Source organism: Lepisma saccharinum, chromosome 1 (genome assembly GCF_977018435.1).
Source record: "Lepisma saccharinum chromosome 1, izLepSacc3.1, whole genome shotgun sequence".
Taxonomy (NCBI): Eukaryota; Metazoa; Arthropoda; class Insecta; order Zygentoma; family Lepismatidae; genus Lepisma; species Lepisma saccharinum.
In genome coordinates this window covers 98,603,296-98,620,678 of record NC_139229.1, presented here as the reverse complement: position 1 = coordinate 98,620,678, position 17,383 = coordinate 98,603,296, and the positions used below count along the sequence as shown (strand labels likewise).

The 17,383-nt window shown below is 36.6% G+C and overlaps 1 protein-coding gene across 1 annotated transcript in view; it reads left to right on the top strand.

Annotated features, from left to right (window-relative positions):
* LOC145998568 (uncharacterized) overlaps positions 1–17,383 on the top strand; it is a 59,555-nt gene that overhangs the window by 20,255 nt on the left and 21,917 nt on the right. The window contains exons 5-6 of the mRNA XM_083134998.1: positions 6,493–6,556; positions 16,366–16,471. Of these exons, the coding sequence (XP_082991124.1) occupies positions 6,493–6,556; positions 16,366–16,471 (170 nt within the window). The remainder of the gene's footprint in view (positions 1–6,492; positions 6,557–16,365; positions 16,472–17,383) is intronic.

Genomic DNA, 17,383 nt, shown 5'->3' with positions numbered 1-17,383 from the left:
GTTTCCTCGACTACCGCTAGGGGCGCTGGTGATTCTAGCCATTTGTAATAGCGGGAGCCAAACATGATGACCCTGACCGCTGTCGATATTCAGCTCATGCGGAAAGTGCATAATTGCATGCGTCTCTTTGATTTTGGTGTCGATTAGGGTGTGAGATGTGTGCCTAACTGAAACTTTTTGGATCCTGTGTTTATTGAACTTGAGGTGCCTTGCTAGTAGTGGGTTGGGATTTTCATTTTGCATCTGCTAAGTGCTGTTGTATATGCTCGTTGACAGATCTGATGGATCTGCCAATGTAGTGTGAGTTGCACTCACACTGGGCGTCATATACACCTGGGTTGTCTAGTGGGGAAAGGAATGATCTCTTGTGCTTGCTTAGGGCACTGGCTATTTTGTTCATTGGTTTGTGTGCGAGTTTTATGTCATATTGTTTCAAGGTCTTGGCTAGGCGATTGGATGTAGTCTGGTGGTAAGGGAAGGCAATCCATTTAGCTTTATCACTGCTGGCTGGGTGGAGTAGGTTAGGTTGTTGTACTTGCATTTTTGCTTTGCTGCACCATGTAGAGAGTTGATGTACTGTGTATCCATTTTGAAGTCCTATGTCCGTCACTATGGTAACTTCTTCCTTCAAATCTTCTTCACTTGAATAGTACGAGAAAGCTCTTCTGTAGAAGTTTGATATCGTTTCAAAGTGGTATCGGCTCAGCCTATATAGATGTATATATATCCTGGTTTTCATATGTATTGTGTATAGTTTGACTTAATGGCTGCTAAAACTAGTTACAAAGCAAGTCACAGTGTATTTTGACCACGTGGCCTGGCTACCTAGTGCATGGTAGCCTTAAAACTGAGGAAGAAACTGAAATAGAATGACCACAAATGGTAAGACAAGCAAGTTTTAAAATATCTGGCTTTTCATGCGAAAAAGTTTCTTTTGAATTCAATTGATGCTCAGATATTGTAAATGGGTTTCAAACCACTTTGCCTCCACCAGGATTGAACTGGGATCCCTTTATTATAAGTCAACAGCATTAACAATATACCAATGGTAAGACCCCTAGCGGTAGTCGAGGAAACAACAACAGGAATCGGAAGTCAACCTGACAGTGAAACCAATAAGTTGCTGACCAAGGCAGTTTATTAAGATAAAAACACTTAACACGTAACGTTTCGACCCTGTATCAGGGTCTTCCTCAGACAAAGAACTAAAAGATTTTAGTTTAGTTCTTCGTCTGAGAACTAAAAGAGAACTAAAAGATTTTAGTTTAGTTCTTCGTCTGAGGAAGACCCTGATACAGGGTCGAAACGTTACGTGTTAAGTGTTTTTATCTTAATAAACTGCCTTGGTCAGCAACTTATGGGTTTTAATATGGAAACAAGGCTTAATTATATTACAACTGACAGTGAAGCATCGAGTTCCCAAGTGGATGGTGGCAGAGGCCACCGAAATTAATAGAACATTTACAAGTAAGTTTTGTGGATATATTTTTAGTAACTCGTTTACGTTTTATATTATCAACCGCGTTGTTTATTCCCCTCAACATGAAATGATATTGTGCTTGGGGAAAGATGAAGGTACCAAACGTCTGTCTTACCATGGAATTGTAATAGGACAGTATTCACTATTTAATTTATTAAGCAAAGCACTGAATGTTTTTATAGCAGGTAAAGTTTCCCAAACTTCTCATTTACATAATTTGAAACTGATTCCACAAACTATGTAGTCCACTGTACAGATCTCTTCTATCAACTCCATTGGATCTTATGAAAGTGAGAAGTGTATAAAATGTTCTGTCATAAAAGCAATCAGTGCTATGTAGCCTATTTTCCTGTAGTTTACGGTTATTACAAGCTTAAGAAAACAGTTTTTCTTTGTGACATTTCAGGAGAACACACGCTCCTTTCATCAGACATTTATTTTCATTTTGACTAATATAATATATAATATAAGTTGTTCATGTTCAAAGGATTATGTGGGACAAACAGCAAGGAACATGGCAATGAGATGGCACGAACACAATTTAGACATTATAAATCTGAACCCAAGAATGGGTTTGTCAACTCATATCAACGAAGAGAAGCATTTGATTAAAAAGAGAAAGGGTTTTAAAAAGATTAACTGGAGAGTTGAATGTCTGGCTTCGTTCATTGCAGAAGAACACTGGAATAAATTAAATAATGAAAATGGTAACATAGATCCAGTATGGAGTTTTCCTTTTCACAAATGGAGTAAGCCACCATCTTTAAAATTTAATGTAACAGAAAACATCAAGAGACTTTGTGAAAACAATGATGAATTTGAATTACCTGATGATATTTGGGATTCATAATTTTAAAAAATCTGAAATAAATAAAACAGACTGCTTCTTTTCACAGTTAAGTTGGTATATTACAACAATGTAACATTGACAACATCCATTATATAACGGATTCTTTTTGTTTAAAAAATTACTAACCATTGTTATAACTGTATCTTTAGTCAACATGAAAATAAATGTCTGATGAAAGGAGCGTGTGTTCTCCTGAAACGTCACAAAGAAAAACTGTTTTCTTATGCTTGTAATAACCGTAAACTACAGGAAAATAATTCTACAATGCAAGCAATGCGTACATACAAGAAAAACTATAGCTATGTAGCCTATCTGTGCATAATAGTGGGCTTAAAACAAAACCTCAAACACACTGGGATATTCATGAAAGCAGTTTAACTGGAAGCAAGTATTGTCGCAAGACACACAACTACAATATTAGTTTATTTTGTAAGCAAAATTGAGAATAGCTCTCATTAATATCTTGTATGTATTTTTTAAATACCGTATTTACTGATGTATAATGCACACTTTTTCCAAATTTTTGTTCCCAAAAACAGTGGTGCGTATTTTGCATGGAATAATTCGGATAGTCAATATGAAACTGTACAGGGTCATTCCATGTTTTTGTGACACCTGCATTGATTTTTCTGAAATGCTGTTGAAATAAACTCATCACGAAATGAAAGAACGTTCTGATGTTTATGGTACTTAGGATGAAAGAAAAGATAAGGAAAAATAAAATAATAGTTAAAATATATTACTGGCCAAATAATATTATGTATATGCAGTGTATAAATGCCTTCATAGAAGAAATCTTGTGCTGCTAACTAGGGATGGCCAGATCCGGATCCTGGCGGATCCGAAATCCGGATCCGGTTGGTTCCGTATCCTAAGGATCCGGATCCTAAATTTTTTCGGATCCGGATCCAGAATTTTCGGTTCCGGATCCGTTTTGCCATCCCACATGCGCTTCTTTGGAAAGTAGGAATGTGCTTATAACAAACATATTGTTACCTGCTAATATATATATATATATATATATATATATATATACATACATACACATATATATATATAGTGTGTGTGCGCGCGTTGGCGATTTGTAATTAATTAATACACTTACAAGGGAGGTCTAAGTCTCCCCCTCCGATTTCCATGAAACTTGGCATAAGTATAGAGCCCCCCCCCCCCCCTGAAATGTCAAGATGAGGAGAAATTGCAGTGGGGATCTGACCCCGAAACCACGTAAATATGGCATAGGAAGAAACAGGGGGCATAGGGCCTCTCTATACACCTGTCAAATTTCATGTAAATCGGAGGGGGACACAGGGGTCAGATGATCCCCTCGTCAATTTGTCCTCATCTTGACATTTGAGGCGGGTTTTGCCCCCTAAAACAGTTTTTTAGCCGAAACAAAAAAACACGTATTTCTTCCTTTGGGCCCCTCTATACAGCTACCACGTTTCATGGAAATCGGAGGGTGACACGGGGGTCAGATCCTTACTTCAATTTGTCCTCATCTTGACATTTGAGGGGATTTTGCCCCCTAAAACAGTTTTTAGCTGAAACAAATAAAACACTTATTTCTTCCATTGGGCCCCACTATACACCTGCCAAGTTTCATGAAATCGGAGGGACACAGGGGTCAGATCCTCACTTAAATTTGTCCTCATATTGACATTTGATTGGGGGGGGGGGGGCTGCCCACTAAAACATTTTTTTAGCCGAAACAAAAAAAACACGTATTTCTTCATTTAGGCCCGTTTATACACACACCTGCCAAGTATCATGGAAATAGGAGGGGGATACAGGGGTCAGATCCTCACTTCAATTTGTCCTAATCTTGACATTTGAGGGGTTTTTGCCCCCTAAAACCATTTTTTAGCTGAAACAAAAAACACGTATTTCTTCCTTTGGGCCCCACTATACACCTGCCAAGTTTCATGGAAATCGGAGGGACACAGGGGTCAGATCCTCACTTCAATTTGTCCTCATCTTGACATTTGAGGGGGTTTTGCCCCCTAAAACCGCTTTTTAGCTGAAACAAAAAAACACGTATTTCTTCCATTGGGCCCCACTATACACCTGCCAAGTTTCATGAAATCGGAGGGACACAGGGGTTAGATCCTCACTTCAATTTGTCCTCATCTTGACATTTGAGGGGGTTTTGCCCCCTAAAACCGTTTTTTAGCTGAAACAAAAAACACGTATTTCTTCCTTTGGGCCCCACTATACACCTGCCAAGTTTCATGAAATCGGAGGCACACAGGGGTCAGATCCTCACTTCAATTTGTCCTCATCCTGACATTTGAGGGGGTTTTGCCCCCTAAAACCATTTTTTAGCTGAAACAAAGAAACACGTATTTCTTCCATTGGGCCCCACTATACACCTGCCAAGTTTCATGAAATCGGAGGGACACAGGGGTCAGATCCTCACTTCAATTTGTCCTCATCTTGACATTTGAGGGGTTTTGCCCCCTAAAACCGTTTTTTAGCTGAAACAAAAAACACGTATTTCTTCCTTTGGGCCCCACTATACACCTGCCAAGTTTCATGGAAATCGGAGGGGGACATTTAGATAACCTCCCTTATTAGTCTTACACTTTGTAATTATATAACTGCATATATTATAATGTTTTATTTTAATTTGTAAAACTGTAACTATAGAACAATTCTATAATTTTTGTATAACATTTCTATCTTGTTATATGTGTTAAAGGTTTCATCCTGGAATGGAATGTCTCACATTTATGTGTGTTTTCATTTCCAATACATTCGAACGAATACATATTCATTTCAATGGCATTTACAAAATCACCTCTGACATTTTATGTTAAACAAGTAAGATTATTTTTGTGCACGAGTGTGTTAGCCGATGCGTAGCAAAGTATTTTAGGAACAACACTTGAAAAAAATTCTTGTAGGACTAACTAATGAAAAATTTCTTTGTAATTTAAGATCGTAATACCTTTTAAGATGTGGTAATATTATAATGGGATTGACATACCAAACTCTCTGATCCGGATTCGGATCCGGATCCAGATTCGAAACTTTCGGACCCGGATCCGGAATTTTCGGACCCGGATCCGGAATTTTCGGACCCGGATCCGGATCCAGATCCGAAACTTTCAGACCCGGATCCAGATCTGAATGGATCCGGATTTTTCGGATGCGGATCCGTTTGGCCATCCCTACTGCTAACTGCTATTTTGAGGGTCCTGAATATGCCTCGTATAATTGTTACATTAGTCACAGAAAAAAAGTATATATTTTGAAGTTTCTTTTAGAAAAGAAGGAATGAGCAAGAACTATGTGTAGAAGTTTGAAGGCTATTTCCCACGATTTTTCTCTTTCCAATGTAATGTTCTGTGACACCAACAAAAGCAGTGTCATTCTGGTGGAATTCAAGCATGCACCTCCCGTCAGTTGGGATGTGTATCAGCGGAATTTGTTGGGTGAGAAATAATAGAAAATAAGTTTGAGCACTGCAAATCCATAATGTAATTTTGATCTTTCTACTATTACAGAATAAATAAGGTGGTTAAAGAGTGAAAGCTTTGGGATGCTAAACACAATGGAGGTAGAGTGGGGGAGGTGGCATGGGTTGGTGACTTATTGTTTACACAAGAGAATATTCTCCTCATGGTCCACATAGCAAGAGGTGACTCGTTGAATAAGTATGAAGTGATTCACTCTTGATTGACATAGTAACAGCTTTATGACCTACAACTAAGAAAGCCATTTCTTAAACCTGAATTGTACTGTGCATTATATACGAGATATAATTGTTCATCACTTTTCCCCATCGAAAACCAGGGTGTGCATTATACACGCACATGCATTATACATGCATATATATGGTACTTTAATTATATATAAAAGTGATCCCGTTTAATGTTTAAAAGAAATATGACACTTCATGTCGCATGTTATCGTCATAAATGGCAAAATACTTGTATAGACACAGTTTGTTCCACAGGTTCTTCATCAGGGTGAGGGAAGGAATGAAGAGTTAAACGTAGGTTAAAAGTTGAGACAAGGATTTAAAACATTTAACGAACCCTTGACAGCAGAAACTTGTGATCAGAATGTTCTTTTCTATTTCTAGCTTGTTAATTAATGTTAATAAACTAACATTGCATTGTATATCAACAGTATTATTTTTCTTCTGTCTTTTCAGAAGTGTGGCATTGAAAAGCTGGTGGACGAGTTGTGTGCTAAACTAAATCACATACAAAGTGAGGGTAAGTATTAGTTGCCATGCTACAAGTAAAATATTTTCCAGACATTTGAATTTAATTTATGCTCTCCTGACTATAAGGAATAAATAAGAAGTTCCAAATTATTTGGAGGATATTATGTAATATTTTTGACTATTTTTAACCAGCAGTTGTCTAGGAACAGCCTTAAAAATGTGAGGACTATTTTTTCCAAAATGTGACCGCACAAATTTCATCCTATTTGCATCCACAGGGCTGATGGTACTCACCTCACTCAGTACTCAGGCAGTTTTTCTTTATACAGCATATTTGCAAGAGATACAATTTACGTATTAAATTTGTTGCTCCCCCATGCAACCAAATTTTTGGAGCAGTGTTTATCATTCTGAGATGTGCCACGTCCTCTCACGTGAGCATCTGCCAGCTTAGCACAGGGTAGAAACAATGAGATACCTCTGGGCACAGATCAGGGTGACTAACGCTACGAATATATGGAAAGAAACAATAGATTTAACCCATTACGTAGGGTACAATTCGTAATATATTCTTGAATAATTATATACAAATATTAGATAACTTTGGCAATCTTTTCATACAATATTTTTCTTCTATTTTTATTTCTTATTAATTGTAGTTAATCTTCTTCTTCTTGTATTGGCTAAGGCTTCTTCTTATTATTGCTAAGGCTTCTTCTTGTAATTAATAAGGCATCTTCTTCTTATTACTACTACGGCTTCTTCTTGTAATTACTAAGGCTTCTTCTTCTTGTAATTACTAAGGCTTCTCCTTCTTGTAATTACTAAGGTAAGGCTTCTTATTACTACTACGGCTTCTTCTTCTTGTAATTACTAAGGCTTCTTCTTCTTGTAATTACTAATGCTGCTGCTTCTTGTAATTACTAGGTCATCTTCTTCTTGTAATTACTAAAGCTTCTTCTTCTTGTAATTATTACATATTGTGTATTTTTTCTTCTCTGGGCTTCTTTGTTGATCTTATCCAAATTGACGTAAATATTAAGAAAGTCGATCTCCCAGACAAACAAAGAGAAAGGGGTTAGTTAAAGATCGCCGCCTGGCCGGCGCTAACCTTAACTTGGATCTGCAATAGATGCGCCTACCAAAAGTGCTTGGGTGCCTGCCGTGAAATGGCGCTACACCTGGGACAAAACAACCCAAAAGCTGCACGAAACTCTCAGTTCGTGGGAACCGAAAAAGACACAGAATCGTAATTACAATTCGACTTCTTTACTTTTATATCATGATCACTTATGCTATTACTGAATATTAATCACCCTTTCCACCTTATTTATATCCTGTTATTGTATTAAGTTCATTTATTTCTTTCATTATAATTAGTATTAATATCTACAATCATTATTTCACCACATCAGCACTTTCCTTTTTCTCTATTTACAATTGTATAAGTTTTCTTGGGTGCTGCCATCTCTGGCCAACTTTCTAAACTGCTTTATGCACAATCAAACATAAGTGTCGTTCTTTTTGCATGCTGCCATCTATGATCCTATACCTCAAAGAACAACAATGCAGTTTGTGTACGTGACACAAAATTCCCCTCCTTTGGGTAAAATTTTTCCTTCGTAGAAATTTCGTATTCAAGGAAAAATTTTCTGCAACATCCATTCTTACTATTCACTTCTCATGTGTTCCTTTCAACATTTGTTTAACGTCTTCCGTACAATTATATATTTTTACATTATCTAGATTTTCTCTTCTTACTTCCTTTGTCACCATGTCTTGTATAACTATAGTGTTCCTAAACGTACAATACAATATACAGACCTTCATACTTGAAAAACAGTTTTTTAATTGTGCGGTCAATGGCCTTACTGATTGGATGCGTTTTACAATAAACTATATCACCCTTTTTTACTTCTATCTTCTTTCCTTTCACTTCCTCCTTTGACGTCCTCTTCTTTCTTTTGTTATACAAATCATTGAAAAATTATTTCCTCGTTTCCCTCTCCATAACCTTCTTTGGCCATTCTAAATCATCGAAAATCATTGGCTCTGCTTCATATCCCAAGAAAATCTCTATCGGGCTCATATTTGCCTCAGCTGATATAGAGTTATTTAATAATCAAACTATCCTGTTAATTACTGCACACCACTTTGTATGATGATCATGACAGTACATTCTAAGTAATCTCACAATCTCCATTGTAACGCTCAATTGGATTGGAACTTGGATGATATCTTGTAACATTAATCAACCTTATCCCTTTGAAATATAGATACTCCTTGAAATATTCTGAAGTAAATTGAGTCCCGTTGTCTGTCAGCATTTTCTTTGGGCTACCATAATGTTTGATGAATCCTTCATCCAACTTCTTGACTATTTCTTTGGCTGTAGCTTTCTTTAAAGGATAGTACATGATAAACTTGCTACATACGTCCACACACGTCAATATATACATAAATCCTTTAGACCTAGGTAATGGTCCTATTAGATCTATAGAAACCATGTCTAATGGCCATTTAGCGATAATATGTAATTCTTCTTTCCTGTATTTTTTTTGATGGTTTAGTTTGTACGCAAACTGTACAATTTCTTACATGGTTAACAACGTCCCTCTTCATAGTCTTCCATACGTAAAATCTCCTAGCTAATCTCAACATTTTATCAACTCCGAAGTGGCCAGATCCTTAATGCACGACCTCAAGTACTCTTCTTATCAAGGTTCGTGGTACACTTATCCTTACTTGGTTCGGATTCTCATAGCTAACTTGGAAAACGATGCCATTTATAACTTTATATCTGCTCTTTATCTTAGACATCCTTGTTTTCTTGTTTCCTTCCTCTCCTTCCAACACCTTGATAATATCCCTTAATTCCTCATCTTCCTCTGTTCCAACTCGCCATTCCTCTTCTTTAATACCATTTACTTCTTCCTCAGCGATATCGTTGATTTCTAGCCTAATCACTTCCTCTGGTTCCTGATTTCTCTTCAGAGGTGCTCTACTTAGAGTATCTGCAACATGGTTTTCTTTTCCTTTTATATCCGTAACATCAAAACTGTACTGTTGCAGTAAGATCGCCCATCTCGTCAGCCTTGCATTCCACTGTCTTGCAGAATTTAACCAAACTAGACTTGTGATCACATACCACCTTGAATCTCCTGCCTTTCAGATATGCAGAGAACTTTTCTATTCCAAATATTATCGCCAGACACTCTTGCTCACTTATCGTATACGCTCTTTCGAAGTTCTTCAAGCTTCTGCTAGCATATTGTATCACATTATCTTCGTTGGAGTCGTTTCTCTGAAATAGGTATGCTCCCAATCCAATGTTCGATGCATCTGTGCCTAAAAAGAACATTTTTCCAAAATCAGGTTGGCTTATGGCTGGCGCTTGTTATGGTCTTGCTTAAGTCTTTGGAAAGCCTCCTCTTCGTCTTCTTCCCATTTCCATTTTATATGTTTTCTGAGAAGTTCATATAATGGCTTGGCTTTGCTTGCAAAATTGTGTATAAATTTCGATCGCCAATTACATACTCCCAGGAATCTTTGAAGTTGTTTCCTTGTGTTTGGCCTTGGGAACTTGCTTATCGCGTCATTTTTGTCTGGGCACATCTTTATTTCACCTCCAGATACTACATGACCTAGGAAACGTATTTCCTTCCTTGTAAAAGAGCATTTTACCAATTTGACAGTTAATCCTGCTTCTGCCAATTTACTTAATACCCAATCTATTTTTTTCTGTGTGTCTCTCCCAATCTTTCGTATGTATACACATATGATCCACATATATAGCAAGCCATTCTCTTGTCTCTATACTAAATATTCTATTTAGAGCCGTGATAAAAGCTGATACTGATGAATTTAGACCGTATGGGAGCCTTCTAAATTGAAATAACCTTGATCCATATCGAAACGCTGTATATTTTCTAGACTCTTCTTCTATTTCTACCTGAAAGTATCCCTAAGCCATATCAAATGAAGTGAAGTATATGCTGCCTGAAAAAGTGTGTAGTAATTCATTTATTCTTTCTACTTGATTTCTGGGAAGTAGCACGTGTTTATTTAGCTCTCTTAAATCCAGTATGGGCCTCACACCTCCGTCCGGTTTGTCTACCACGTGCATTGGGCTTACAGGTACGCTATTGGAGTTCTCTATTATCCCCCAACTTAACCATTTCTTCAATTCCTTTTCTACAGCTTCTCTCTTTGCAAAGGGTATAGGATATTGCTTTGACACTATTGGACTCGCTGTGTCTACCTGAATCCTATAGGTGTATACATCCGTCATTTCTGGGCGTTGGCTAAATATTCCCCTATGTCTCAACAAAATATATCTTAAATCTTCTTTTTCATTTTCTGAGATCCAATGACACTCATCCACTTTGGCTTGTATTTCTTCTTTCGATGCGTTGTATTTATGGTCCTCTTTTTCATATTCATCTTTTACATTTTCATTTTCAATTATATCATCGTAGTCTTTCTTCTTATACACTGCATCATGTTTCTGATATACAAGACTTTGCTTCCTAATGCCTATTTCGCTCTCGGAACCTTTTATTTCATCCTCCATAGGGATATCTACTTTCTATGTTCTCCATTGATTCTAGATTTAGCCGTTTTTCTTTTATGTGTATGTGCCCATTGTAATTTTCTAAGAAAGGTACTCCTAGGATTATATCACACCTCAAACCCTTTAACACCAGAAATTTTACTTCGAAATTAACTCCTCTAATGCTCATCATGATGCGTACCTTGCTCTGAATTTTGTATTCTTCATTTCCTGCAGCCATAACTAATCTGACTTTGTCCTTTTCAAAAGCATCTAATTTTGCTTGTGGGTATTTCTCTTTAATTCTTTGCCAACATTTATAGCTCATTACTTCGACAACGCTCCCACAATCGATCAAGCATTTAACCTTAATTTTATTATTTCTGCTTCCACATACAAAGATCTTCCAGGTTTTAAGTTTTCAAAACTCGGCTCGCCAATTAAAAATAACTTCAGAATTCCTTCTTCATTTATCTTATGTTCTCCCTTCATATATTCATCATTTTCCTTTGTTCTCACACATGGGAGTTGCTGCGAGAGCTCTACAAGTTTAGCCTCTCGACCGATTCCACATTCCTCGAATCCTCATTTATCTGCTGCCACCCAGCATTTCCTACTTCGTTCTGCACCTGGCTTCTGACTAATTCCACTGCTTCTCTTCGCTCTTCATTTATCTCATTATTTCCCCTCTCGTTGTAATTATTTCCTCTAGGTTGCCTTTCATCTATCTCCATCCTTCTTTCTGAGTTTCTTCGATTCGCATTTTGCCAATAATCATTTCTTCCTCTATATCCGCGGTTTCCTCTCCACGGTCCTGTATTCCTTCTATCATAATTTCTTTGCTCTTCCTGAACATTATTTCGCCTTCTGCCGTTTCCGTTATCTTCTAAGAATCCTTTTCCTCTGCCTCTATATGCATTTCTGACTTCTATGTTCCTAATCCCGAATTCTTGTTTTCGAAATTTCTGCTCTGGACGTTGTTCCTCTTCAGGATGATGCCTCTTAGGATAATATCTACCTCCCTTTTCTTTATCCCATGACCTTTGAGTCTTTTTCAGCATGTCATCTGTTCTGAGGTAGTCTATCAAGTCTTCCACCTTCCTTATCTTTACTACAGCCACCGCTCTTTGCGTCCATATTGGTAGTGTTTGTATCACTTGTCTAACCAATTCTTCCTCATTCCATTTTTCATTCAAATTTCTGAAGCTCCTTAACGTTTCCCATGTGTGTGCTTCCAAACTCTCAACCTTGGACCAATCTATATATTTTCTTTTCAATGTCTCCAATTGCCTTTCCTTAATTTCCTCACTACAATAATATTCCAAAAATCTTTTACTAAACTCTTCGAATGTTCCAAACTTGTGCTGATTTAACTGATACCAGCCTGCCGCAGATTTTTCAAAACATCCTTCGATTAGGTCCAGTATCATATTTCCTGGTATCCTCATTAGCTTCACGTTAGTTGTTAGTTCCTTCAGGAATTTTCGTGGACACTTCTCAGATATATTTCCATTAAACTTGGGCAAGTGTTGTAATTCATTAGGCTTAGGGATTCTTGTCTTATATCTTCCCTCTTCCAAATTACTTCCGTTTACTTTGTCCAACCATCTTCCATTGTCGCTCCCTTCTTCACTACTTTTCCATTTCCTTTTCTTCCTCTGATGATTCCTTTTATGTTTTATTTCCTCCTCTGTAGTCGATTCGTCGCTACTACTTTCTTTTTTATTCTCCTCTTTTCATACTCTTCTTTTCCATCATTTCCGTCTCGATTGAAACCTATTGGCTTATCTTGTATTCTCATATCCTCTATTTTAGGGATTATTCCTCTCCATTGTACTTTATTCTGTTTCTTTCCTTTGTCGATCTTACTTTCGAGGGTTTGTATTTTCTTATTACTCTCCTCTAATTCTTCCCTAACTTCTTGTCGTTCTCTAATTATCATTTCTCTGAATTTCAAAGTTTCTTTTACTATTGTTTCTTCTGTCACAATTTTCATTTCTTGTACTCTGTTTTCTACTTCATCTATTTTGGAGATGCTAATATCTATCTGCTTCTTATTTGCCAAAATTTTGTTTTCTAAACCTGTACTCCTCTGCTGGCATTCTTCATTCACTCTTGAAGCTTCCTTTTCGATCTTTCTATTAGTTTCTTCATGTCTTTCATCTGCCATCCTTATCATTTCTTCTATCTTTCTCTCAAATGCTTTCCTGTTTTCTTCACATACTTCTGCCATCTCTTCTATTTTTCGATTATTTTCTTCCAACCTTTCTTTAACTTCTTTCCTGTTTTCTTCCATTTTCTCTTCCAACCTTCTGCTGTTGTGATCTTGACTTTCTTTTATTTCCATCATCATTTTCATCAACATCTCCATCGTATTTTGTTCTTTCTTTCCTTCCTTTTCCTTTAACTTTACTTTCCTGCATTCCTTGCATTTGTATCCTTCTCCCCTTTCACATATCTTCTCATATTTTTCTTTCCGGATTCCTTCACATAACCAGTGTTTCATTTCTTCACATATCTTACACTGTATTATTTCTTCCTTATTTCCTTCTTCGCCACAACATATATATTTTCCTTCTTCCATTTTTGCTTTACTTATCTTTCCAAATTCTTATCTTCGTGTTATTTCAACCTCTGGTCTGTATCGAGCCCCACACGTTGGTCGCCATTAAACAATGCCACGTCCTCTCACGTGAGCATCTGCCAGCTTAGCACAGGGTAGAAACAATGAGATACCTCTGGGCACAGATCAGGGTGACTAACGCTACGAATATATGGAAAGAAACAATAGATTTAACCCACTACGTAGGGTACAATTTGTAATATATTCTTGAATAATTATATACAAATATTAGATAACTTTGGCAATCTTTTCATACAATATTTTTCTTCTATTTTTATTTCTTATTAATTGTAGTTAATCTTCTTCTTCTTGTATTGGCTAAGGCTTCTTCTTATTATTGCTAAGGCTTCTTCTTGTAATTAATAAGGCATCTTCTTCTTATTACTACTACGGCTTCTTCTTGTAATTACTAAGGCTTCTTCTTCTTGTAATTACTAAGGCTTCTCCTTCTTGTAATTACTAAGGTAAGGCTTCTTCTTATTACTACTACGGCTTCTTCTTCTTGTAATTACTAAGGCTTCTCCTTCTTGTAATTACTAAGGTAAGGCTTCTTCTTCTTGTAATTACTAAGGCTTCTTCTTCTTGTAATTACTAATGCTGCTTCTTCTTGTAATTACTAGGTCATCTTCTTCTTGTAATTACTAAGGCTTCTTCTTCTTGTAATTATTACATATTGTGTATTTTTTTCTTCTCTGGGCTTCTTTGTTGATCTTATCCAAATTGACGTAAATATTAAGAAAATCGATCTCCCAGACAAACAAAGAGAAAGGGGTTAGTTAAAGATCGCCGCCTGGCCGGCGCTAACCTTAACTTGGATCTGCAATAGATGCGCCTACCAAAAGTGCTTGGGTGCCTGCCGTGAGATGGCGCTACACCTGGGACAAAACAACCCAAAAGCCGCACGAAACTCTCAGTTCGTGGGAACCGAAAAAGACACAGAATCGTAATTACAATTCGACTTCTTTACTTTTATATCATGATCACTTATGCTATTACTGAATATTAATCACCCTTTCCACCTTATTTATATCCTGTTATTGTATTAAGTTCATTTATTTCTTTCATTATAATTAGTATTAATATCTACAATCATTATTTCACCACATCAGCACTTTCCTTTTTCTCTATTTACAATTGTATAAGTTTTCTTGGGTGCTGCCATCTCTGGCCAACTTTCTAAACTGCTTTATGCACAATCAAACATAAGTGTTGTTCTTTTTGCATGCTGCCATCTATGATCCTGTACCTCAAAGAACAACAATGCAGTTTGTGTACGTGACAGATGGCTAATTTATTCTAATTGTAGTTATTTCTTATTTTTTTAAAAATGTGGTCTCTTTAATATTGGAGGGGGTCTCTTTAATATTGGAGGGAGGTGGGTGAAACTTTCTAACAGGTTGTTGTTACAATTTTGTACTATGAGACAGGACCATCATTCTTGATTAGTGGCAGTTTGTGCGCCTGGTGGTATATTCCAAGATTACCAAAAATTACATGAAATGTACAATTTTTTCCCAATAAATTTTTATCAGGATTTTTTGAAGATGTGAGGCGGCAGTGTCTTGTTATCGAAGAGTGGTCTTTTGTTGTGATTATGTGCAAGTTTCAAATGATTGCATGCATCCATTCGTACGATGTAACAGTCAGTTTTCAATAACATTGCAGATCTTAAAAATAAATACGGAGAAACTAGTACTCACTTTATCCGCGAAACTTTTTTCTCTTTCTTTGTTCTATTAATTTCAGTGGCCACTGCCACCAACCTCATTGGAACTGGTTGTACTTGTGTAAAGTAAGTACTAGTTTCTTCATATTTATCTACTACCGCTTCTCTCTTCTCCTAATTATGAATTGCAGATCTTTTCGTGAAAGAAAATACAAAAATATATAGTTTGCTTATTTGAGTGTCATAAAATCAAATTTATAATAATGAACAAACAAAAAATTTTGAAAAAGGACTAAAAGATATTGTAATTTGCTTTTGAGATGCTTACGTGGTGCTGGTTCAAATCATGCACCTGAAAGGAGTATTTACACTCTGTTCAATGTTATAGACCTGAGGCATCAAGAGGTTAAATGTGGAATCAAATTAATTAAGATATATGGAAAAAATTTAAAGATGTTCACGGTAGAGGTGCCTACTTACAATCTCAACGGCGAAGTTCTGTGTTCCATTAAAGAAAATCTTTTTACACAGGTGTGAAAACTTGTTTTCTATTCCAAATAATTTACTGGTAAATTATGCCAAATATGTTAAAATACATATTGAATACGTACCTAACCTGCCTTTATTCCCATCTTTGTCATTAATTATAAGTGGCAGAAAAGTGATGCAAAATGAAATTATCCCTCACTTCAAAAGTTGTTCACAACAGTCACAGTTCTAAATGTTAAAATATAAGAGTTTATTACAACTATGCAAAATCAATCTACAAAACATTGTTTAAAATATCCAGAGATACTCATCTGAAATAATCAAATATTAAAATGCAATTTAATCACAAAATCCACCATTGTCACATATATTATTATAGTAATATTGCAGAATTAATGGTAGTCATTTGAAAAAGATTGGAAATATCAGGAGAGAAGTTGTAGAGTTAACCACATATCCTTATTATATATTATTTGATTATTTGCATGTGTGTATCATTATGTAATGTCTTGTTTCTTTTCTCTGAAGGAGAAAGTACTTTCCAAATTGAGTTTACCGACGCTTCTGATCCAACAGAAACTGTCTTTGATACACAACAAACCATCTGCTCATCGCCTCGTATTCAGGCTGAAAAGTAAGTAAAGTCAATATTCAACTGTGTTGTAAATTAATTACATATGTGACAAAATTTTGCATCACAATAAGCATCATGTACATTGAGAATTTTGTTCTGGAGACACATGGTCTGAGTGGCAGTAGTTGAAACAATTGTTTTGCTAAATAATGTAGAACAGCATTGTCAAAGTATGTTATATGATCTCATGTTCTTTGTGGAGAGATTTATAGTTTTGTAGGTTTCTCTTAATTTTTTTTTTTTGGGGTGGAGGTGGCAGGATGTTAAAATACTGTTTTGCGGTAAGGTTTCTGATATTAAAAAAAGTACACCACAGAAGTATATTTCATGTTATAATGAGAATGGTCAGTGATTAAATTCATCATACTTCATTACCATTTTGTTCTTTCAAGTGAACGAGTCTATTTTCGAGATTGACTATTTGTGCAAAAATAAGCTTTGGTAACTTCTACCCACAAGTAGATTTTCCTTATCATGTAGCTGGCCTATGGGACAGAGTGGTTAGCACAGCATGTTATGATGCCAAAGGTCCTGGACTCAAATTCCAGCCTGGGCATGGATGTATTTTGTGAGTGTCCCTTCATCAATTTCATCATGTCATTCATCCTCATTAGCCAAAAGTGGCAGAAAAGTGAAGGAACTGGAATGAAACTATGGGTTCTGCTAAATTGTAGTGTAAAAAGGTAAAACAAAAAAGGTAAAGTGCTCCCCTGTGCTTAGCACCATGCCATGAAGGCATATAGGGGGTGTGGGGGTAATGCCCCACACTTTCTTGATCTGGTCATGAGTGGGGGTGATGTGATCAGCATCACACCCCTGACCGCCTTTAACCCCCCAGGGTTTCCCCCAGGTACCCATGTTGTTAGATGCTGGGTGGGTGCCGGGGCCGCTTCCAAGTTGAACCGGCCAAGG